The sequence below is a fragment of the Lissotriton helveticus genome, chromosome 3_1, assembly GCF_964261635.1.
Source record: "Lissotriton helveticus chromosome 3_1, aLisHel1.1, whole genome shotgun sequence".
Lineage (NCBI taxonomy): Eukaryota > Metazoa > Chordata > Amphibia > Caudata > Salamandridae > Lissotriton > Lissotriton helveticus.
The window spans coordinates 411,299,845-411,326,372 of record NC_136061.1 but is presented as its reverse complement, the minus strand read 5'-3'; the positions used below and the strand labels follow the sequence as shown (position 1 = coordinate 411,326,372).

The window sequence follows — 26,528 nt, the reverse complement described above, 5'->3', positions numbered from 1 at the left end:
CAAACTCCAAGCCATCCAGAACACCACAGCCAGACTCGCCCTCAGAACCCCAGGACATGAGCACATGACCCAGCACCTACAAGACCTCCACTGGCTCCCCATCAAGAAGAGAGCAACCTTCAATCTACTCACCCACGCCTACAAATCAATCACTCCACAACTTCGCACCCAAATACCTCAACTAAAGAGTCTTCCTTCCACATACCCAAAAGGTACCTCTGCTCTGCCGACCTCTTCTTTGCAGAGATCCTGTGCATCTACAGAACCAGAGAAGGCAGAAGGGCCTTCTCCCAATGTCTCAGCTAAAACCTGGAATGAGCTCCCAGTCAACATCAGACGCTCCCCCATTCTTCACACCTTCAGGAAGAGCCTCAAGACCTGGCTCTTCAACTGATCCGGAGCTGCCCCATCCAACCACCCAGCACCTTGAGAGCCTCATGGGTGAGAAGCGCGCTTTATAAACCCCTGATTGATTGATTGATTGCTATCCTAGATATAGCGCTGGATACGCTCACAGTTGATCCAAATCCACCTTACATTACACCCTTGACTGGCTATCATAGCTGCTCAGCCCATTCCTTCAAGTGAAACTAAACGCTCAATATTCTGATGATCTCACATACTGACTGAGCAGCAAGGCTCTGAAAGGGAAGCGGCTGGGGTGAACTTGCAGTGGAGTCAACAGGCAGCATTGCAGAGGCAGTGTGCTAAGACCAGAGTTGTAGAGTTAATTACCTTCTTAAGGGGTTTAGGATGTAGAGGCAATGTGTTAACTCCAGAGTTGTAGAGTTGACAATCCTTCCTCAGGGGTTTAGGATGTAGAGGCAGTGTGGTTAGCCCAATGTTTTCAGGGAGTTTTTTGTTACGCCTCATTGAAGTAGAGTGTGGAAGAAGCTCTGGTCCTCTTTGAGTGTTTGTGTTGTGGAGGGATAACAGACTGATCCTGTTTGAGAGTATGAGTTGTGTTAGGGAACAGGTAGTAAGTGTTGCTGATGGATAATCAAGAGAACAGTTAGGCTATCTCTAAACTAGTTTTGTAATTGTGTGGGACATAGTTATTGTTTGTGAAATTCGTCACCTTAAAGGGTGGGACAGTTTGTTGTAATCAGTGTATGCTGAAATGCTTTATTCCCTAGTGCTCTGTTCTATTGTGATTTTTGTTACAGGAATATATCATTGTGTTTTTAAGTGCGTTGATTTTAGTTTGTCCAATGTCATGTCTGCTTCATCATTTACCATTTTGCGTTCTGTGATATTTTCAATTGTACTATTCTTTATTGTATATGTATAAAGTAGGGAGATGTATTGTATCTTAATGCATCCTCCTCAGTGTTCCAAGCCCATGCTTCTCAGCCAGTGTATGAGGTCATCTAAAATATAGAGAGAGTGTTCGTAGGATTGGAGTGTCAGTTGGAGATGAGGGCTGAGCAGCAGAATGCTGCTCCTGTTGGGGCTTATTTATCTACTTGTAACTAAGATCTAATAAACCTTATTATAATTTACACCATAGCCTCTGAACTTTGATTACAACAGAAAGGATTTGTTATGCCTGAATGGGATGTTGCTTTGTATTGTGTGTATGAAACGTTGTGAACTGTAGTGCTGCTGGTAATGTGTAATTCTGTTGCCAGTAAAATAGATATTTTTTAAATCGATTTCACTGACAATGATGTCCCATAATTACATTCACTGATGGGTCACTGGCTTCCCAACTCTGATTGATGAGATGCTTAGTAATCCACAGGTTTAGTCAATAGCAATGTACAAAAATAACAGTTCAAAATAAATCTTGAATACAAATTGAAAATTATCTTAAGAATAAATGAATGACAATGGTATATCAAGAACAGCCCACCATTTGGCCGTGGGATAACTAGAATGTTGCTAAGAATGCCCACAATATGTCAAAGATTTGCCGCTATTGGGCAAGAAGCATTGCAGTTATGTCCGTGCTTGTCATAGATGGGTCATGTGTGCTCTAGGGATTGCCAGATTGTCACCTTTATGAAGGTCGACACACACTCTTGCTTACTGACATGCCCACACTTTCAGTTACTGACATTCTCACTGTGACAGTCTCACTCTCTGACACTCTTATTCTCACACACACTCTCATTCACACTCACACTGACTCTCATGCGCACATGCACTTTCTAATTGCCTCTGGAAGATTCCTATACTTGATATGCTGCACTACCTGTAGCATGCCATTGTAATAGTGCGAAATATGCCCCTCATGAATACACAATGTAGGGCTTAATAGAGCGATCCCAATCTCCTTGTCTTGTGTGCTTATGCCATGCTCAAGCTTTGAAATGTAAATAAAATTACAATTTGCCCATCGTATTTTTTTGTATTTCTCCACATGCATATCACTTTCCAATAGTAAAGCTCTGCTTTAAACAGACATGTATATTTTTGTCGATCTATTGAAAATGCTAAATTGAATCATTTATTGAATTATTTAATCATAAATATATATATATATCCATAAAATAAATAAGGATCACAAATTAATAATAGTGACCGGAAAACTGTTTTGCAAACCTTTTTTAAAAGAAAGAGTCAAAAGAAAGAAAAAACTGTTTTACAAACCATTTCTAAAAGGTAGAGTAAAAAGGAAAGAAGGACAATATGGACTGGTGGACTCCAAATCCAATAGGGTGGTAAACTGACTGTGCTCCTTCAAAGAAGAACATACCACCAGAATGTAATCATGCTCTGTCATTGACAGTTGAAACAGTTCTTTTTTTCTGCTTCCATGGAGCAGGATCCAGGCGCAATGAGCCCATCCTTTTTGACTTATTCACATTATAAACTTTTCTAAACCTTTGCATTTTGATTTAACTCAACATTGTTATACCTAGGTGTGTTTTCCTCTTTTTCTGACAGGAATTCTTTTCTGTTTTCACACAAAATGCCTTTGCTATCTATGAAATTCCTTGTGCAAGACTCCGAAGGACCCAAATGATCTCTGCATGCGCGAAGATCATGTTCCTGAGACGTGCAAGTACTGTCAGTCCAGGAGGACTTCGAATAACAGCTTGAAAAGACAGTTGCACAGCCTGCCAGAACATCAGTGCAAGTGAATGGAATCGGCCTAAGCAAGATCTGCTCAGTATTCAGTCTTGCGAGAGTCTTCAAGACTAAAGTCTGAGAAGATATAAGAAAAGAGAAAGAGATGCAGATCAATGTTGATATCTGTGACATCGAGGATAGGCAGAGTAGTGACATGGTCACTTTCTAAAGCAGCTATGCTTCTGAGATGCTTGCTGTTGGAACAATGTCAACATCTGTGGCATAGAGGATGGACACATTAGCGACATGCTTTCTCTCTAAAGCGGATATGCTATTGAGAAGCTTGATTTGTTATCCCCCCATTTCTTGAATTTGTATGACAGTGAAGATTATGGGTCAGGTTGTTCTTTCAAGGCTGTCTGCATGGCTGAAAGACAAAAAAATCCTGATTGACCTACAGTATGACTTTAGAGCAGGTGGAAGCACCCTGGAACAATGTTTAAATCTACAGCTGGCAATAGGTAAGTATACCACAACCCAAGATTGTCACTTGTACATGGCGTTTATAGACTTGCCTTTGGCTTTTGATATGGTTAATAGGAATAAATTATGCATAATTTTGTTGAAGATGGGCCTAGACAAATAGTTGGTGCATTGTTTGCATGCTTTGCATTCTGATCTGGATACAGTGATTACATACATCCAAGATTAAGAGATTACAACATCCTTTAAGGTTTATCGGGGTGTAAGGCAGGTCTGTATATTGGCCCAGGTATTTAATGATTTGGGGGAGACCCTACATGCAGCCTGTTTGGATATTCTATGTGCAGGCACATGTAGCATTCCGGGTTTGTTGTACGCCAACAACGCGGTCCTATTATCTAGGACTGCAGTCTCCATACAAAAAATGTTAAATGCTTTTGACAGTTTCATTGAGGGGTTTGGAATTTTGCTTTTAAGTGGCTTGTATGTTTTTTGGCTTGATGTTTTTTTTTTACATGTTTTAAGTATTTTATTCGGACTGTATGTATTTTTTATGGTTTTTATTAACCAATTGAAGATTATTTTGATGATGACGAGATGCTCGCCATTGAAGCACTATCGTTGACTCTTTCACCATCAATGACAAGCATTCAGTGTTGAAGAAGTTGAGTAGATCATTACACCCATTTGGTGATAGTGTCTGCCAGCGGAAGTGGAGGAGGCTGCCAGATACATCTGATTTACGGTGCTAGCATGCTAAATCAGTTGCAATATTTACAAAGCCATCCCAACCATCCATCTGTACCTGGAGCAACCTCGACTATAATGTTATTGCTTCAACAGTTCTCTTATTCTCAGCCTACTCTTCCTCGAGATCCAGAGTGTGCCATGAGGTAATACTCCGAGTGGTTAAACACTGCCATCTCTAAAGTAGCTCCCCTCAAAATATCCAAGTCAGGCACGAATAAACCTTCAGCTCCATTGTTCAAGAGGCCTTCCATCTTAAAAACAAAACTGTAGAAGGCAGGAGAGAAAATGGAGGTCCAAATATGATCCTATGAGAAAGAAATATACAAACATTCTCTATCAAAATACAAAGGCCTGCTCATCAAAGAAAAGACTGCATTTTTTACTCAGCTATTCAAATCCTTCAAGAATTCTACTTCAGGTACTAAACAAACTATTCAAACTTCCTGAAATCAAGTGAACCATTAACAGTAAAAAAAAGATGGGACACCATAGCCCATCATTTTTGTGACAAAATAGGTCAAATCTACAATATGTGCACATGAACCATTACCCCAGATACCTCTCTCTAACAATCATTGCCTCAGTAATGAATCCAACACTCTAAACAACCCTGATCAAATTAGCTTCATCAAATGTGTTCCTATCTCCTCTCAGGATGTGATTGAGCTTATTCAATCCACAAAATCAGGATCTCCTTACAAACCCTGTCCTCCCTTTGTGCTAAAACGAATTCCAGAACCCATAGCTTTAAATTCGATCAACAATCTTAATGATTTCTTTGCAACTGGAATCTTTCCCACAATTTGGAAGAAGACCACTATATTTTCACTTCTTAAGAAACCCAATTTCAAACCTGAAAACCCTGCCAACTATCCCCCTAGATCCAGACTACCTTTCCCTGCGAAGATTGATGGGACAATTATGAATACTGAACTGATCCAGTTCATCCAGACATACCATATATTAGACCCCAGCAGTTTGGGATTAAACCTAGATGCAGTACAGAGACTGCACTGATCAAAGCCACTGATAAGTGAAGGGCCGCCCTGGGTGAGGGAGGCACTGCAGCCCTCATCCTTCTTGACGTATCAGCGGCCTTTGACACGGTGGACCATACCATCTTGGTTTACCGTCTCGAAGTTCTGGGCATAAAAAGTAGGACCCTAGCACTTCCTGACTCATTTTTTAGGGAAACATAACATATAGTGATGCTGCACAGTTTCACTTCTAAACCGTTCTCCCATCCTTGTGGGGTCCCGCAAGGGTCCTCACTCAGCCCTTCCTCTTCAATCTATTTGTCACTGAACTAGCCTTTCTTATCAGATCCTTTGGGTTTTATCCCACTTTCTACGCAGATGACACACAATTCGTGCTGTCAGCCTCCGACAGTGCTAACTATACAAGCTCTCAACTACACAACTGCATGAGAGCAATCAGTGTCTGGATGGGCAAACACTGCCTTCAATTAAACTTGGATAACATTGAAGTCATACTTTTTGTAAATAATCCACATATTTGGATTGCTACCTGTTGGCCGTCAGAAATGGGACCACTCCCTTCCCTAGACTCAAAGGCTGAAAGTCTTGGGAGTTCTAACTGATGATAAACTTAACTTCAGCAAACAAATAAACTCTGTCATCCCTTAGAATAATTAGGAAAATCCTTCTCTTCACAACCCCCTGCCCCCCCCACCCCCCAGAAAAAAGTAATCACCTTGCTTGTTTTAACAAAGATACTGCAATGGTCTGTTCAAAAGCCTTCAAGAAAAAATACCTGAACAAATTGCAGACCTTGCAGAATGTGGTGGCCAGACAACTTCTAGATTTTCCTACATTTCCACTCAGTTTCTCAAGGAATCAAGGGACTCCACTGGCCGGGTCTGGTGGCTCAGTGGACTAATGCGTCCATTGCAGCGGCCTGTGTTCGACCACATGGTCACAGGTTCAAATCCCGGCAGGTCCACTCAGCCTTTCCACCATCTGAGGTCGATAAAATGAGTACCATTGAGTTGGGTAACAATAAACATCTGTTATCCAGCGCCAAGACACCTACGGGTAATCGTGCGCTTTACAAATACACCTGTTATGTTATGTTATGTGGCTGACGATTAGTAACTGCATCAAATTTAAGGCACTTTGCATATCATACAAGGCTCTATATAATACTGGCCCTGTACACTTGAAACAAACTCTAGCCTGGTACGAAGCCAGCAGAAACCTTCAATCAAGAAGATTATCTGCTCTAGATTTAGAAGAGTAAAAGGAGGTGGAAGTAGCTTTGTCTCAGGAGCTTCTAAGCTCTGGAACCTTCTACCATCCAATATGAGAGCTGCCCCCTCAGTGTTAGCATTTAGAAAGCTCCTAAAGACTTGGCTTTATAACAGTCTCTGGTCTCGTTTATGCTGAACTAGTGTCATGACTCCTTAGGGTATACGTGCGCTTTACAAATGTTATAACATAACCAGCACCACAACTTACCTTACAGACAGGCTCACCTTCTCTGTTAGTTCTCAGTTTCACCTGAAGCCAAGACACTATAAGACTTCAGACTAAGAAGAAACCTCAGCGGCCAGACTCACCCTCAGTCGCCCACCCCACACTCACATCACCTCACATCCCAAAGAGCTCCACTGTGTCCCAATCCACAAACACGCTCTCTTCAAACTCCTAACACACAAAGCCTTACAGAACATTGACCCACTTGTACCTAAACAGCTTCATAAATCAACAAATCTCCCAGACGCTGTCCCTCAGCTCGACTGCTTCTTGCACACAACCCTCTTATAGGCCCCTGCACTTCAGAGCTGCCTCCACAGTTCTTGAATTCCGTAAGAAACTGAATACCTGGCTCTTCACTTAGCCCCTGCCCTGTCTCAACTCACACTGCTCCTCTTTCGTTACCAGGATATGTCACCAGGACAATGCATGGTGGAGTTTTTCAGGCTGTTTCTCGGTGTCGATGTCCAGGTCTTCACTGTCTTGGTCTGCCTGAGGTAAGGGCGACTGGTTTAGGTAGCCATGTTACTGCTGACACTAGGTAGCGTCAAATAGAAGGTGCCCATCGGAAGGAAGCCCAAGTTCTAAGGCAAAACATTTCTGAGATGGTGGTGAGGCTTTGGAGCAAGCTAGGCAGAATCGACTAGAGGAACAACTTGGCTGCACAAGAAGGGGGGGGAGTAATCCACATCCAACATGCTACGTTTAAAAGAAGCTTGTGAGTGCTGCAGGAACTTGGAGGAAGAGAAGGAAAACCAGGAGGCAGTATGTAATAACATCAGGGAACTCCAAGAGAGGAACAGGAGCGAGGAAACATGATGAAGAAGTGCTTGAAGTATTGTGATTCAAGGAGCAGAGGCCCCTCTTTATAGGCAAAAAACCTGGAAATTACATCACGCCAGCCGCCCTTCATCTTGATTTGTGACGATTTCTCTGACAGAAAGAAAAGTGGTGGCCATCATGGATTGGTAACATATACCTTCCCAGAGGCCTCTATGAGGAACTCTGGGAAGGAGAAGTCGAGTTAGCTAGAGACGCTGTCTGTGTCTCGTGTGGGAAACTCCCCACAGAGAAAACCGTTGAAGGAGAAGGCTGCACCATCTTACTGGCCATCAAAAGGCAGGTTTGTTCAGGGTAGGGGGCCCCCTGTCCCTGATCCAACCCTCCCCGCAGTTGGAGTGCCAAGGAGGCAGCACGTCCCATCACTGGAAACCTCCCTGCATTAGGAGTGCAGTTGAGACAGAACATCCTTCTGTCCTTAGGTGAAATCAGTTAAAAATGGCAACTGCTGCAGCAGCAACACAATATACCCCTTCCCAAGGCTCTAGGTTTTGCCTGGAAATAGTCTGAATAAATGACATACCAAAAGAAATGAGGAGTCAGAAATGCTAATGTCTTTCTGAAGAACAAAAAATTGCAAATTTCATGCAAATCAAATTCTGGTACATTTTTCACGAAGTTTGGAGGAGGTAGAGTGAAAAGACTTTTAAACAATCAACACAATAAAGCTTCAATTGGGAAAAAAACCTCAATGAATCTTCTAGTTAAGAGATAACTGAATGATCTTGAAGGGTCCATGGAACTTGGGTTTTCATTTTTTCAAAGACATTTGAGAGGGTAAAAAGTTTGAAGACAACCACACTTTATCTCCAAACTTATAGGGAGGAGCAGGATTGCAATGTACATTAGCATACCGTTCCATCCTTCTTTTGGAATTTTGGAGATTAGACAGAATCTCATGTCTTAAGATTTGTAGACAAAACTGTCAGTGGCCGGCACCAAATTAGAAATTGGGAGACCAGAAAGAAAGTCCCAGAATAATACTGTGGATACAGAAAAAGGGTGATGTTTGAGTGGCGGTGCGGATGATGTTATTATAGGAAAGTTCAACAAATGCCAGAATTGAGAACCACTCACTTTGAGTAAAATTGCAGAAATATTGAAAATATTGTGGCCGACCTTGATTGAGTTGCTCAATCTGACCATTGGTCTGAGGATGGAAGACAAGAGACAAGACCACATCAGTTTGGTGAGGTTTGCAAAAAGACTTCCAAAAGTGAAAAATATGATTGGGGTCCTTGATCTGAATTGATAACTCGTGGCAGACCATGTAAATTAAAACCTTGTTGCAAAAATATTGCCCCACGGTATTGGCAGAAGGTAGTTTTTTAAAGCTCTGAAGGAGTCAATAGTCACCATGTTATCTGATTTCCCCTTGGAAGGAAGTAATGATATAATAAAATCAATGGAGATGGTGTGCAAAGGTTTGGGTAGGATTTGCGAAGGTTGAAGAAGCCCAGCGGGACAAGAAGGGGAAGTCTTATTTTGGGCACAAACTGGACACGAATTCACATAAAGTTCCCTATCATTTCAAGCAGATGACGACCAAAAATAATGAAATATCAAATCTAGAGAAGACTTAACACCTCTGTACCTGGCCACAGGCGAATCATGACGTGTATCCCCAATTCTTTGAAAGGCATGTATAAGGCTTTCACTTTAAAGCCTAAACGTTCTTGTTTGTGAAAACTTCAATGTAATGCCTACTATTCTTTCTTAGTAATCTTGGCATTTCCAGCTTGAACCCTCTACAGAATTGATTGTACTAACACAATATTGCTTGTAGAGCAAACATTTTCTAATCAAACGTTAGTGATGTTTCACCATATCTTTGAGAGAGGCAATTAGCAAGAATGTTCTTGGGCCATGGAATGTGAGTTATCATGACATCAGATTGATTGTAGAAATTGTTAATCGGACAAGCCGACATTTCTGGCCCTGCACATTGCTGAGGCATTGCAAATTTTGCATCTCAAATGGTTCTTGAGCCCCCATCAAGGGATGCATTCATTCAGAACAAGCCTGTATCATCGCCAAAAGCTCTCTCTACAGAACAGAATAATTTCTTTCCGAGTGTGACAAGTTGTGGGGTAAATAGAAGATAGAGTGCTCTAAACCATCATACCTTTGGATATGGAGGAGAACCACCCCAACAACCTTATCTGAGGTGTCTGTTTGAACAATTAACTTTTTTGGTTAGATCTGGGTGCCAAAAGATGCGTGCTTGGGTTAAGGTTTGTTTAAGCATTTAAAGACTTCACCGACAAGTGAATGCCGTTGAAAACCTTGACTGAGTTTCTCTTTCCTTAGAATTTGAGTGATGTTGCTGGTAAGGGCAGCGAAGACACCAATAAATTGGCTAAGTTGGTGAATCTGAGAAAGCATTGGGTCTACTTGAAATTAGAAAGAACTGGAAAATCCAGGTATTGACACTCCAAGGCTATTTCGCTAATAGCCTAGCTTTAAAACTTCAATCCCATCAAACTCACATTTCTCTGGTATACTGAAAAGCTGATTCTGTTGAAGTCTATCAGACACATAGCAAACATGTGAATAATGCAGTTTAGAAAATCTAGAATAAATCAAAATGCTGTCTAAATAGATGACCACTACAGAATCTTGGAGGGCATTGAATAATCGTGTTGTACATTGGGTTTCAGTAAAGGCCCGCTGTAGTTTAAGAGTCCTCTCCCAGGAAATAATTATGTTGAGAAGAGTGATCTGGGTGGGCAAAATGGAAAAAACATGTCAAGGCGATTGCATTGTTCAAAATGTTTGTACCCCTGAAGTGGTAGGTTCTATTCTAGAAGAAACATTAGTAAAAGATACATGGCCACCCGGCCTCTTGGTTGAGAGTGTTATCGTAGTCCCCCTTGGCTAATTTTATAGATCAAGATTTGAGCCTCCCAATTCAAGAGGTAGATCTAACTATAGTACTGCGACACACACGTTGCTGACCACTCTGAACAGGTTTGCCCCCTTTGGTAGCTGCAATGAAGTTGATTGACTGGATGTGGAAGTTGTGCAACCAACTGAAAGTAATAATGTTATCGCCCCAAAGAATACTCCTGGTACTAACCTAACTAGTTGCCTAACATATGGCTCTCTAAAACGTATGACCTGGAATATGAGTCAGAAATAAGTTACACGAAACAGATTGGCTTAAGAGTATTCAAGATCACTGATCTTATTACAAGAAACTTGGTTAACTGAATGTTTTTTTAATAAACAGTTTTAAGACCATTTTTACAGAAGCAACCCCATCAAAGGCGGGGAGAGCTAGAAGGGGTCTAGCAGCACTCCATTGTGGTGATTCACTTTTACAATAACATTTTTGATAAACGAAACATGGGGTATTTATCACAATGGAAGAGGAGTTGGATGTCTTCCTGAAGAGGGCAAGGGAGAGATTATATATTCATTTGGGCGCAGGATTTCAACTGTGCAGTATGTAATGTTTCAACAGTGGATAGATGTGGACATGAAGACACCTATGGCGACTGTATTCTCCACTTCCCACATAACCCTTAGGATGAGGCAATCAACCATGTTATGCATAAACATAACTTGGAAATTGCAGAGCCTGGAGACTATGGGGGTGAATATGTAAACAAATCCTATGAAGGGGCCAGATCATCGTCATGCATTGACCGTATGTTGACATCAGGTAATTGTAGGCCCTTTGTGGAAAAGTGTTACATACAGGCTAGTATGTACAGTGACCATCATCCCCTGCCCTTAATCTTACAGAGAAGGTGTTTGTCTCTACTGGAGAAATTGGGATCTATATCAAGTGGTCAGGTGTTAATCCAACAGCCTTTATAAAAAATATATTTCAAATAATAACCATTTTATTAATAAATGCCTGGACAAATCATCCACCAACACTGAGATAGTAGGTGCTTTCCAAAACATTGCTGCTGAAATTTCAAACAATTTGAAATGTAGGACAAGGAAACATAAGGACCACCATCTAGATGGTTCAATAGGCAATGTTCTAATCTAATTAAGGCCCTGAAGGAGGAATTAAAAGTTAGACCTAGAAATAGCGAAAGCATCTGCACCCTTAGGAAATGTTACAAGCAATCATTAAAACTAAGGAAAACAGAAATTAAGGAGACCACTTGGGATAGCTTGATCCAAGCGGCAGAGACTAAGGATTCCGCCCTATTCGTGAAAACAATAGATCAACCGTTATTTAAGGATATTTCATCCGCTAAAGTTGAAATGTTAGTAAGCCCTGAAGATTGGCTGTCCCACTTTGAGCACATTTTCAATCCCACACATGAGATCATGAGACGGATGAAAACTGCAAAATTATACTCCTAAATGTTGCTAAATTAGAATCTATTATTATAGAGGAGATTAAAACCGCCTTAAAGAATAGTGTTAGTGGTAAAGCCGCAGGCACAGATGGGATCCCTATTGTTATTTTTAAGTCTAATGCTGATTTTTGGTCCCCGATTTTAGTTAACTTTTTTAATGCCATTATTAGCGGGACGCTGCCTATAACTTGGGCGGAAAGTATGATTGTCCCTATCTTTAAAAAAGGCGATAGAGGAAGTGCAAAAGGCTACTGACCAATTTCCCTTCTTGACTCCACGTCCAAATTAATGCATAGAATTATGGAGAAAAGATTGGAATATTGGGCAGAGGAGAAAATATCTTAATGGCAGCCCAATTTGGTTTCAGAAGTGGTATTGGAACGGTTGAGCAATGTGTAAACTTTGAGCTTTTAATAAGGAAATGTACAATTGCTAAGGAGGGTCAGATTAATTTATGTTTCGTTGACCTTACCAGCACTTTTGATCTAGTGAATCGTGTAAAGCTTTGGCAAACGTTGGAGGGGATGGGTGCTCCGTATGAAATAATAAGCCTCCTATCACAGCTATATGCCCATTTAACATCAAGAATACACTATGGCCCTAACGGGGAATGTACCACACAATTTAGAGTAACCTGTGGAATCAGACAGGGTTGCGTTTTGGCGCTCCTCTTAATTTTACTATACATTAATGGTATCGACTTTTCATTACAGAATGTAAGGGCTGACGCTGCAGTTGTTGGTAAACGCATAACCCCAGTATTATCTATGCAGACGATGCAGTCCCTATATCTAGGACTACAAACGGTCTACAAAGTCTAATAGACAACTTTACAAATTTCATGACGGAAAAAGTCCTAAAAATCAATTTGAGTAAAACATTAGTCATGACTTGCGGGAAAAGTGAAGTTAAGAATAGAAGACATTGCGTTGATGGAGTACCCATCCAACGAACATCTACTTTTTCTTACCTGGGGCTTCTTTTAATGATAACGGATCATGGAGCGCACATATTAATCTATGTAAATTAAAATTCATCAGATCGAGTGAGGCTATTTTTTGATTTTCTCATAAAATAGGCAATAAGCCAGTCTGTGAAATCCTCAAACTAAATAGTAGCAAATGTATAATGGGGGCCTGTTACGGTGGAGCTTTATGGGGGTAGGATAGACGTTACTGCATTACAAACCCTTGAAAATACATTTTTAAGAAGGGTTTTATCGGTACCTAACTCAACGGCCACCTATATTGTTCATAAGGAATTAAACGTACCTTACATTAGCGTTTTGATTAGTATGGCTGCGCTTACACTGTGGTTTAGAATTCTGGTCCAAAGATGAGATGCATTTTACCAAACATATAATAATGGAGTGCCATACACTTGATCGAGGCATGAAGATACCTTGGTTAAAATATATCTATAGTCTTTTATCTGAGTGCTCCCCTACCTGTCTGACCCTCTTTTTGGGACAAACCAGCCACCTCTCTCCTTAAGGAACCCATGTATTTCCTAACCTCTTGGTTCTCTACTCAGAAGGCATTGACAGCCAACAGTAACATGTTTATTGTCTCTAATAAGGAGGCAAGGACCATATTAACATCCATCGCCCTGGCTGGGAATGCTACGTGGGGTTGTCAATCTGTCAGGTTAGCAGATACCACAAGCCACTAACCTTCTGGAACAAACCAGCAGGAGCCAATGCTTGATACCCTTCCCCCATGCACAGACTCCCAGAGGGACATATAAACCGATCCCCTGTAAGACTGCCCACAGGGACAAAGGGATAGGCGATGAAATAACAAATTCTCGTGGGATGCACAAGAAAACTTCTCCTGCTCGGCCCTCCTGACAGGTACGCACAACAGCAGAAGATTCTAGGTGAAAGAAAAGAAAAAGTGTGTATTAACATGCAAACAACCATATGTTAAGTAGGGTCTGGTATACGTATGCATTCAGATATACACCACACACTTCCATACAGCCCCTCTGGCCTTTGAGTGATCAGACATCCACGACTCCTTACTCTCTGGTATAACCATATGACTACTCCAGGATAGAGAGAGCAAATTCCAGTAAACAGTCACGGGTGAACCAAATGTGAGGTCTGCTTGTTTGTCAATAGGTATCCAAGAATTTCAATGCTACAATATCTCACGCCTCTTGTTACGCCACAGAGACCGGAGATCATGATTGCTGTGCAAGATTCAAAGAACATCACCTCGTCCACTTCTAGTGAAGGGAACGTTTGACAATGCTGCTGGTCGGACATGTCAACTCAATCCAAAGTACGGGGTAGATTGGCACATCTCATGCGTGCATATACACAAAACCAAATAAAAAACAACTTAAGATAACTCACACACCGCTCTCCATGCGTGGGAGTGATTTAGCATAATAAGTGAAACTCTTGTACAGAACGCTCTGAGAGGCGGGGCAGTTCCTGCCGGAGACCGTCCTCCGTACTTGCCTTAGTGTTGTTTCCCACCACTGCGGGGTTTCAGCTGGTACTGCTGAAGGGAAAAAAACAGCTCCTGGGAAGTGCACGCCAACCACAGCGCCACTCCACTGAAGACAAAAGCAGGTCCGGAGGCGAAGTCGATTAACAAGCTCTGGCCCAATCAAACAATTGAGTTTAAATACACCAAACTGCCCGTAGTACAACAGAGGTGCCTTATGGGATCTGTAGGACAGATCTCCCATGTCCCCTGTCAACAATAACACACGCACACAATGCAGACGGGTATACAACGATAGGACAGGAGTGTGTGGTGCTGGGAAGCAGTCATTATTAGAGACGGCCATGACATCAAGTGTGTTTTCATCTTAAATCTGTAACTTGCAAGTTAACTATTGTTTACTATCTGTAACAAAACCTTTGTAATATTATGTGTAAAAGAGCATGCCTGTGAGCAGGAATTGGAGAAAGCCTGAAAGAGCCTGAGTAGAACTGAGGTGCAATCCGTGTTGTATGATATTCACCCTGTCGCAACAGTTAGTAAATACTGTGTTTGCATTGCCAAGAAGAGTCTGTGTGGTCATTAAAATAAGACAGCAAAATTGTGGTATCCCGGTGCACACAAAATCGAATGATTAGTTCCTGAATATTTAAATCAGTCTTAAAGTAGGCGCCACATCCGACGCACGTCGTCCAAACGTGCCTTGGAAATACTGGAGCTGTGGAGTGAGAAAAGCAGTTTCTCACAAGGATGTGCGCTCTAAATAAACGTGAAACTATGAAGTTTCTGAACAGTTCAAAATGCGGATTAATCCAAAATAAATGTTTCTCAATCAAAGCAGTTGATTGCTTTCAAAGTTTATTTCAAAGGTTTTCATTTCCAATGTTTTCATTCACATTTGGTTGGGGTACATTCCCAAATTCTTGAAAACGTCTTCAATTTCAAATACCCAATGCATTTCGGGTCATAGAGCGGGGACCCTTCATCAGGGGTCTATGGAAAGAGGAAATACAGGACCAGGGTAAGTATATGAAGTCACTAGCTTACAGCGCGTGTTGCATGCTTGGAACGAAGGTGAAAAGACGAGAGGAGAGACTCGATACCCGTGCGTTAAGCAACAAAAAGGGCGGTGGAATATTGTGTGACTGTAGTTTAAAAACGTAGTGAAAAATGTGAAATACGGTGAAAAGTCCAACACCAGGCGGACTTGAGCAAAAAGTGAGAGAGATACATAACTGAATAAATGAATAAATCGAACCACCACCAACATGTAACCATTAGACCAGATGCAACAGGAATAGAAACTTACATTAAGGTCGGACGACAAACGTCTCAAACGTGTGCTCGGCTCAGCAAAAGTCAAAGACACCCGGAGTTGTGCAAAGTCAAGAGAGTTTGGCGTGTGACGTAGGGTCACGTGATCGGGAGTAGCGAAAACACAAACACAAAAGGAGGACTAAGCATAGCAAGTGCATCACAGCAAAGGGACTAGAACGCGTCAAATACCGACGTGGCTTGCAACATGAACTCGTAATACATAAAGTACTGCAATATACAAAAAACAATATACAAAAAACAATGCAAATATAAATGAATCCGAATATGATGGTGAAGATAAAGGTCAGCAAACATGTAAGACTGGCAATAACATTCGCATGCAAAATGAACATACTACCAAGGGGGGTAAACAGATTAGACCGAAAAAGACAAGGCTGCATATTATAGAAAACAAGAATATTCCACCCTGTCATTAATTCCGAAAGGTTGTAAAGCATTCAATTTTTTGATCCAAAAATATTCGGCCTGTAGTCTTTGTTTAACCGGATCAATGTCTCTGCGTTGTGTGAGAACCTCAAGGATGGTGCAACGCAATTGAGCAATTTTATGACCAGCTTCTTTCCAGTGATTGGCCACTGTGGATTTGGTGTTCAACAATCTGATGTTACTCTTATGTTCGGTTATGCGTACTTTGAATTTACGCTCGGTTTGTCCCACATACACTTTGCCACATGGGCATTTGATGGCATACACGGTATTGACAGTGTCACATGTACTCGAATGATGTAATTGGATGGGATATCCTTTGGTTGGGTGAGTAAAGATGTTGCCAACCATAACGTTTCCGCAGTGAACACAATTGTGGCATTTGGCCACCCCTCTGTGCTTAAGTTTGTCTTTTTTGGGTGTGTTCAGAATTTCTTTAAGATTCCTCGATCTCTGAAATGCAAAAGTGATTTTCTCATTGTAAAGGTCTTTAAGATCAGGTTCCATTTGAATGAGGTTCCAGTGTCTGTTGATGATACCTCTGATCCTCAAAGCCTCAGTGGAAAATTTCAGTACACACACCGTTTGTTTGGATTTGGGGTTGGTTCTTGCTTTGAGAAGCGATTCTCTGGGTCTTGCTCGTACTTTCTCCATAGCTACTTGCAGGACTTCTTCCGGATAGTGTCTCAATCGATACTTGTTAGTGAGAGTGTCCCAAGCAACATGTAAGTCATCCTCTTGTGAAGTGATTCTTTTGAGTCGAGTGTACTGTGATGTAGGCAAATGTTTTTTCAAGGGCTCAGGGTGGAAACTATGAAATAACAGGCTGGAGTTCCTGTCTGTGGCTTTGATGTGAACTTGAGTAGTGATCATGTTGTTATGTAATGATATCAACACATCCAAAAATGCAATGTTGGATTTCTCGATGGTTTGTGTGAATTTGATCCGGTCATTCTTGGTATTCAGAGAGCTGATGTTGTTTTCAAGCCTAGTTCTGTTACCTTTCCAAATCAAAAAAATGTCATCGATATACCGTTTGAACAAAACTAAATTGGATACCCATTCAGGATTCTGTAGAATGTGGTCTGACTCGAATTTATGCATAAAGATATTGGCGTATGAGGGCGCCCCCCCCAAAGCCCATGCTGGTACCATTGCATTGATTGAAAAATTTGTTTTGCCACTCAAAGTAGCTGTGATACAGCGAAAACTGCATCAATTGCAGTATGAAGAGTTGTTGGGATTCTTCGAGTTCACTGTTTAACAGGCTCCATTCTAACGCTTCTATGCCCTCTTTGTGCGGGATAGAAGTGTACAAGGACACTACATCGATGGTACAAAGCCAGTACACCTCGTTAGTGTCTAGCTCAATCTCATGCAGCATGTTGAGAAAAGCGGTGGGATCTTTAATATATGTTGCGCTAGTTTGGACAATCGGTTGAAGAAATTTATCGACGAATTTGCCAATGGGTTCGGAGATGGAACCACACGCAGAGACAATTGGTCTGAAAGGTGGTGTAATGGGATCTTTGTGTATTTTTGGCAGCATGTATAGTCTTGGTCTTCTTGGAAACTTTATTTCGAAAAATCTTCTGGTTTTCTCATTGATCCAGTTCATTTCGAGAGCATGATCAAGGATTTGATGTAGAGTCATTTGATATTCGTTTGTGGGATCTTGGTCTAATGGTAGGTAAATGTCTTCATTGGATACATGATCATGGACGCTTTTGAGATAGAACTCCATGTCCATCACTATTAGTGCTCCTCCTTTGTCAGCCTTTTGGAACATCAGATTTTTGTCTTGGCTGAATGGAACACTCTGAAAAATCTCAGCCAAGACAAAAATCTGATGTTCCAAAAGGCTGACAAAGGAGGAGCACTAATAGTGATGGACATGGAGTTCTATCTCAAAAGCGTCCATGATCATGTATCCAATGAAGACATTTACCTACCATTAGACCAAGATCCCACAAACGAATATCAAATGACTCTACATCAAATCCTTGATCATGCTCTCGAAATGAACTGGATCAATGAGAAAACCAGAAGATTTTTCGAAATAAAGTTTCCAAGAAGACCAAGACTATACATGCTGCCAAAAATACACAAAGATCCCATTACACCACCTTTCAGACCAATTGTCTCTGCGTGTGGTTCCATCTCCGAACCCATTGGCAAATTCGTCGATAAATTTCTTCAACCGATTGTCCAAACTAGCGCAACATATATTAAAGATTCCACCGCTTTTCTCAACATGCTGCATGAGATTGAGCTAGACACTAACGAGGTGTACTGGCTTTGTACCATCGATGTAGTGTCCTTGTACACTTCTATCCCGCACAAAGAGGGCATAGAAGCGTTAGAATGGAGCCTGTTAAACAGTGAACTCGAAGAATCCCAACAACTCTTCATACTGCAATTGATGCAGTTTTCGCTGTATCACAGCTACTTTGAGTGGCAAAACAAATTTTTCAATCAATGCAATGGTACCAGCATGGGCTTTGGGGGGGCGCCCTCATACGCCAATATCTTTATGCATAAATTCGAGTCAGACCACATTCTACAGAATCCTGAATGGCTATCCAATTTAGTTTTGTTCAAACGGTATATCGATGACATTTTTTTGATTTGGAAAGGTAACAGAACTAGGCTTGAAAACAACATCAGCTCTCTGAATACCAAGAATGACCGGATCAAATTCACACACACCATCAAGAAATCCAACATTGCATTTTTGGATGTGTTGATATCATTACATAACAACATGATCACTACTCAAGTTCACATCAAAGCCACAGACAGGAACTCCAGCCTGTTATTTCATAGTTTCCACCCTGAGCCCTTGAAAAAACATTTGCCTACATCACAGTACACTCGACTCAAAAGAATCACTTCACAAGAGGATGACTTACATGTTGCTTGGGACACTCTCACTAACAAGTATCGATTGAGACACTATCCGGAAGAAGTCCTGCAAGTAGCTATGGAGAAAGTACGAGCAAGACCCAGAGAATCGCTTCTCAAAGCAAGAACCAACCCCAAATCCAAACAAACGGTGTGTGTACTGAAATTTTCCACTGAGGCTTTGAGGATCAGAGGTATCATCAACAGACACTGGAACCTCATTCAAATGGAACCTGATCTTAAAGACCTTTACAATGAGAAAATCACTTTTGCATTTCAGAGATCGAGGAATCTTAAAGAAATTCTGAACACACCCAAAAAAGACAAACTTAAGCACAGAGGGATGGCCAAATGCCACAATTGTGTTCACTGCGGAAACGTTATGGTTGGCAACATCTTTACTCACCCAACCAAAGGATATCCCATCCAATTACATCATTCGAGTACATGTGACACTGTCAATACCGTGTATGCCATCAAATGCCCATGTGGCAAAGTGTATGTGGGACAAACCGAGCGTAAATTCAAAGTACGCATAACCGAACATAAGAGTAACATCAGATTGTTGAACACCAAATCCACAGTGGCCAATCACTGGAAAGAAGCTGGTCATAAAATTGCTCAATTGCGTTGCACCATCCTTGAGGTTCTCACACAACGCAGAGACATTGATCCGGTTAAACAAAGACTACAGGCCGAATATTTTTGGATCAAAAAATGGAATGCTTTACAACCTTTCGGAATTAATGACAGGGTGGAGTATTCTTGTTTTTATAATATGCAGCCTTGTCTTTTTCGGTCTAATCTGTTTACCCCCCTTGGTAGTATGTTCATTTTGCATGCGAATGTTATTGCCAGTCTTACATGTTTGCTGACCTTTATCTTCACCATCATATTCGGATTCATTTATATTTGCATTGTTTTTTGTATATTGTTTTTTGTATATTGCAGTACTTTATGTATTACGAGTTCATGTTGCAAGCCACGTCGGTATTTGACGCGTTCTAGTCCCTTTGCTGTGATGCACTTGTTATGCTTAGTCCTCCTTTTGTGTTTGTGTTTTCGCTACTCCCGATCACGTGACCCTACGTCACACGCCAAACTCTCTTGACTTTGCACAACTCCGGGTGTCTTTGACTTTTGCTGAGCCGAGCACACGTTTGAGACGTTTGTCGTCCGACCTTAATGTAAGTTTCTATTCCTGTTGCATCTGGTCTAATGGTTACATGTTGGTGGTGGTTCGATTTATTCATTTATTCAGTTATGTATCTCTCTCACTTTTTGCTCAAGTCCGCCTGGTGTTGGACTTTTCACCGTATTTCACATTTTTCACTACGTTTTTAAACTACAGTCACACAATATTCCACCGCCCTTTTTGTTGCTTAACGCACGGGTATCGAGTCTCTCCTCTCGTCTTTTCACCTTCGTTCCAAGCATGCAACACGCGCAGTAAGCTAGTGACTTCATATACTTACCCTGGTCCTGTATTTCCTCTTTCCATAGACCCCTGATGAAGGGTCCCCGCTCTATGACCCGAAATGCATTGGGTATTTGAAATTGAAGACGTTTTCAAGAATTTGGGAATGTACCCCAACCAAATGTGAATGAAAACATTGGAAATGAAAACCTTTGAAATAAACTTTGAAAGCAATCAACTGCTTTGATTGAGAAACATTTATTTTGGATTAATCCGCATTTTGAACTGTTCAGAAACTTCATAGTTTCACGTTTATTTAGAGCGCACATCCTTGTGAGAAACTGCTTTTCTCACTCCACAGCTCCAGCATTAAAATAAGACAACCTTATCCAGATACTGTGAGAATTGAGCCAGATGGAAGGCAACGAAGACAGTCGATTAATCCAGATATTCTATTAATTTGTATGGATCCCATAAGAAAACGTGGAGTCATTGGAGCAACCATTGGGACATCTGTGGCTCCAGTCATCAGGGCATGTTGTGGAGCAAACAGTTGTTAAAGATCTTACATATGCTCCTGGAATGTCTGAACAAAGGCCTGCTCTTGGTCCACCAGAACTGGGCTTGATCTATTTCTCTAGTACTAGGACAGAATCGTAAGCATTGAAAACTGTCTCAAGGACGGGCAGAGTCTCTCAGGCTACTTCTCTTGTGTGGATATCCAGGTCTTTGATGCCTTGGTCTGTCAAAGGTAAATTCGACTCCTTCCAATAGCCACTTTCCCACTGGCACTAGGTAGGATCAAGCAGAAGGTTCCCCTTAGAAGGAGCCCCATGGAAGGAAAAGCCCTATAGCAAAAAACCTCAGAGATGGTGGTGAGGCTCTGGAGTCGGCCTAGAAGAATTGACTCGAGAAACACCTTTGCTACGTAAGAAGGGGGTGAGAAAACAGAAAAATCCTAAGCCAACAGAATGCATCAAAAAGGAGCTAAGGAGCACGGCAGGAACCTTGAGCAAGAGTAGAAGGAAAACCAGGAAGCAGAATGGAATAACACTGGGAAACTCCAAGAGAAAGACAAGGAGCAAGGAAACACAACAAAAACTGCTTGAAGCATTGTGAGGCAAGGAACTCATGGCTCTCTCCCCATTTATAGACAAAAAACTGAATTATGTTAAGCCAGACTCCCTCCATCTTAGAAGAAGAAGAGAAAGAAAAGTGGCAGCCATCTTGGGTTGGCAAGATCTACCTTGTAAGAGGCCTCAGCTGAGGACTCCTGGTGAGGAGAAGTAAAGTTAGCGGGAGAAGCTGCCTTTGTCTCGTTGGGAGTTGCCCCCACAGAGAAGATATGTGAGAGTAGACTGCACCGGCGGGGCGGCCGCCGAAATGTAGGTTTGTAAAGGCAAGGTGGCTGCCCACCTGCCCTGGAAACTTCCCCTCACTCAGAATGCTGAGGAGGCAGTGCGTCTTCCGCTCCTGAAGCAGAATCAGGGAAGGTGCAGGATACCCTCACAAGTGAGATTAGCGCTATACAAATGCACATAACATACAAGCAAAAAAAACAAAGCAGCAGGCGTTCTGTGTACCTAAAAGCTGGAACAACATCCCTGTATCTATCGGGCCCTTGCTGACTTTTGCTTGTCTTTAGTCTTTTTCTGTGCATCGCTGCGGTTTAGCTAGGTTTGCACTATAGAAGTGCTACATGTATACATACATACATGTGTGGAACATCTGCCACTGGGATAAAGACTACTAGTGACACTGCCTTGCTAAGCAACACCGATCAATCTCTTTGTGATTCCCTCTTCAAAAAACATACCCTGGGCAGCAGAGAAGAGTTCCTGGATCTTCTACATGAGGGAATGTTTACTCGAACCAAGCGATCAGCGCTGCTGCTGACTCTTCTGTCTTAACAGCACACAGTTATTGCCATGATTCTGCGATGATGTGAAAAGCATGGCACCATATGACAGGTCTGAAACTGAAGGTGCAGCAAATGATTTTAAATCTTCCTTCTTAGAGTAGCACTCTGGATCAAATGCAAATAAGATGCAGTACATGAAAACCAAAATGGAGACTCTATATGTCTCTAGAAGGAGGTCAAGAGATACTAGTATTACTAATAATAAAGGTGTTATTTCCCACAAAGAGGTTCAAACTGATGGGTGCTGAATAAGTTGAAAAATAACTCCTCCTTGACATTCAGTTCCCTTCCTTGACATTCAGTTTCCCTCCTCCAAGCATTCCTCCAAACAGATCATCCCAGTACCATAAGGAGCAGCTCCAATGAAGTGAACTCTTTACTGAGAAAAAACTAGCAATAGAGGAAAAGAGAAAAAAGGAAAGGAAAGTTATAGCTGTTGCTTTCTGATGTGAAACGGCCCCAGGCAATAATTAAGGCCAATTCTCGATCTCTCAAAACTGCGAGCAAATGGATAAAAAAAGAAACATTCAGAAAACTAGTTTTAATTTTTTTGTTTAAATCTGAACTTCATTGAGGGGTACTAAAAGTATGACATGGACCTGCAGTGTGCTTATATTCACATTCCAACTGTAAAAAAGCATCGAAAATTCCTAAAGTTGTGGGCTCTAATCGTCCACAAACATAATATCCTTACATTCGGCCCGAAGTCTCGGCCAAGAAACTTTTCCAAGCGTACTGGCACTGGTTACACCAACCTGGACGAAGCAGAAAATATTATCTTGATGGCTAGCTGATCAAAGCCTTCACATGGCAAATGGGTTTGTTCCACTACCAAGTGTTCTTTATCTGTTCTTTATGAGCTGTTTTTGCTAGTCAACCAGGTCAGATCACCACCAGTTCTAGATCAGTCAATTCCAATCTCAACTTAGGTGCCATAGATGATATTTGAATCACAAAAGTGTAACCTATGGTAGAGAGATTATCATTTATCCAACTAGTGTTGCAAGCTTCTAAAGACTCTTAACCCGACCACTTGAAACATATTGTCTCTAATAGGATAAATCAGTTCCTGCATTTTTTAGTACTTCATGCTTGACTGTACATGAGGGTTTTTCAGCAAGGCGTACAGAACTATTCCTGCCAGTACACTGGCCGCTTGGAAGACAACCCCATTCATGCTCAGTCTGTAGTTTAGTCAGTACTGTGCTATGTTATGTGTACCTGTAGAGCGCTCATCTCACCAAGCAGAGACAACATTTTTTGTTTGATTCTGTTAAATCATTGCAATACAGTATAAAAGAAAAGAGGCTTTTTCAATAAGTTAATAAAAAAGGCAAACATATCTGCTTAGCTAGTGACGGTTATTTAAGAAAGTGTAGTTGCAAACTCAAAGTTTAAAAGACACAATAAAATACTATAGTTTAATTAGTAATACTTGACTGCTTCACCACACCCTACATTATAAGATAAGAGGTAATTGCCAGTGTGTATTAAATAGGTGAGCAGTCATCTCATCTTATAACAATTCCATACAGAGGAACGGAGGAAGATAGGCAAACCTCTCCTAGGTAAATGACAATAAGTGAGAAAAGTGCTAATGTAATTCCAGATTTGTTAGATTTTCACATTAATATTGGAAGTTTGTTCTCAAGTATGCTGTTGGTTGCTTAAAGAAACGTGTCTGCATAAGTTATGGTAGATAGTGGGCATGTGGAAAATGTGTAAGAAAGACCAGGGGAAGAAGTGCTTTTGCAAGCAATGGAACATTTGATAGACTACGTGGTGACTGAGTTGTCAAAATTCTGGAGGCACTTTGTGACGTAAGTAGCACGACAGTTGAAAACAAAATTCTACTTTTGATATCAAATTTAAAGATATGGGTAGGGGGTTTATCACGATTAAGGGAGGAGGTAATGAGTGTTTAAGAAGGGGATTCTTTTTGGTGTTTCCCTTATTTTTCCCCCATATTTTGCGTCTTGGCTTGTTTCTTAATTACCAGATGACTATGTCGAAATCAATGTAAAACTGAATAAAAATTATTCAAAATAATAATAGTTCCACATCTCAATTCCCAGCTTCTCTCCAGTGAACGCACAAATTTCTGAGAGATACAAAAACACATTTAAAAACATTAGTCTTAATAGATTTGTTGCTTGCTGACTTATAGTTATTTGGATTCCAAGTTATCATTCAAAGTATTTGTTAGTGGATTGTTTGAGAATGGTTGAATCTTTAACAGTCATCCTTAACTCTGTATTCCATCTTCAGATGAGTAACAACCTGAGTACTGGTGACTTTGTAATAGTGGCGTCTTCTGTTTCAGTGGTTGAATACCTGAGCGTTAGAGCAAGTCATCATCATTATTACTATTATAAAAATGCTTACACCACCCTTTAACAGCAGGGCCACGTTTTCATATCTTGTCAGATATTTACTTTAACTATGTAAATTCTTAACTTTCCTGAGTATAGTGTGCTTCTACTGGGTGAGAGATGTGCTCAAACACATGGAATAGCATTGAGGAAGATAACCACATAAAGTGTAAATGAAACTTCTTTACCTAGGCCATAGTTATCCTGAAAACTTGTCGCGTATCCCATTCTTCTGGATCTTCTCTGGTCTTCCCAGCTAATGTCGTAAACAAATCTGTTGTCTGTTGCAAAGAGGTCTATAGACTTCATCTCGATGCTGATTTTTAAAGTATAAACTGTGTATAAAAATGCTATTTGTATCCATGGTTCACAGCTGTATTTTTGACATTTTAATGGTATCCAAGAACACCACATGTGCATCAGACCTATTAATATCTCATCCATGGATGCGTAGCACAGTAATTGTATGAGCCTGCAACAGCAGCATTGATGCTGTCCCTTTCTTCTGTCCAATAGGTATTCCTTTTCCGTGTCAAGCTTTCTGGTGATGGGTGGATTCCAGCTTCTTTCTAAGCCAGCGTTGTAAGTGAATCATTTCCTGGACATGTTAGGCATAAACATAGCACTAGAATCTGAGGTTTTATGTGTGATTAATCCCTTAAACCAAAACTGCGGCTTTGCTATGTGTATTCTAGTAGATATTTCATTTGGGGGTACTGAAATGCCTACATGCTCAAAACAGACCTATGATGTTTGATGTAATTATTTTGCAGTGCACCATTTGCAGAATAAAAATTTGCAACTGCTCATACATGTAGTGGAATGCTTTAGAAGTTGGTCATATAGTAATATTTTTGATGCCAAACATGGTATTGACTCATTCAAAAGTGGTGTGGGAATTTGAATCCTTTGCAGATTGATTAGAAGGACCATCATTTTTGTAATGTGGCTAAATAGTATGGCTGTTTGTTTACCTATTTTTACCAGTTATTTAAAATACAAAGTGGGCTATGGCCCCCACCAGGAGGAAAATTATCTCTCACCTCATGGGCTGTTAGATGTTTGAGGTATCACTGCATCACCTATAGAGTTTTTGCATTGCAGCGTATGAGGGGCAATTTTACACCTCTAAAGCACATTGAATCATCACACCTTACACCCTATGTTTCATAGATGTATTCTCTACAGAAAAATTATAGCTTTTCCTTTTTTTTTTGCAGCAGGTGTTTTAATGTTTTAGATAAGATTCATAATGCAAGTAAGATCTATTGAGTTTGCCAATGATTGTTTTAATTTTTAGTTGATAGTAGTGCATGTTCTCTTTTCACAATCTGTGGTATGCAAGTGTAAGATGTGGCCTACTGCACTGGCCATTTCTAAGTAGATAATGATTTATTTAAGGTCCCTACATACTCTAATTAATGGTGATATTCAAACAGATTCCAGGCACTAAGGCAGAGATGACATGTTTTACCATTCCGCACTTCTCAACCTATGCATACATGTAGTGTTCCATCTAACTGGAATCAGTACTTTATTTTTTCAAATAGATTTTTATTGGGGTTTTCGCATAACATAGGGTACTTTTGCAGTTGTGCAGCTCATATGCAATAGTCTTTCATGTTTAACAATAATTTAGATTCATTTGCAGCCCACTCCCTATAAAGGAACAAATCCACTCCCACTCCCTCTGTGAGTCAGTGCTTATTCCTGTATATCATATCTTGTACCATGTTCTAATGCTCTCTTGTAGGATGAGAGGAGACAGGTGGGTCTTGGGGTA

At 41.0% G+C, this 26,528-nt stretch overlaps 1 protein-coding gene across 2 annotated transcripts in view; it reads left to right on the top strand.

The window, feature by feature from the left end:
• ALS2 (alsin Rho guanine nucleotide exchange factor ALS2) overlaps nucleotides 1-26,528 on the top strand; it is a 1,284,778-nt gene that overhangs the window by 539,729 nt on the left and 718,521 nt on the right. For both annotated transcript variants that reach the window (XM_078680222.1, XM_078680224.1), the window contains one exon: nucleotides 25,262-25,327. In XM_078680222.1, coding sequence (XP_078536348.1) covers nucleotides 25,262-25,327 — 66 coding nt within the window. The remainder of the gene's footprint in view (nucleotides 1-25,261; nucleotides 25,328-26,528) is intronic.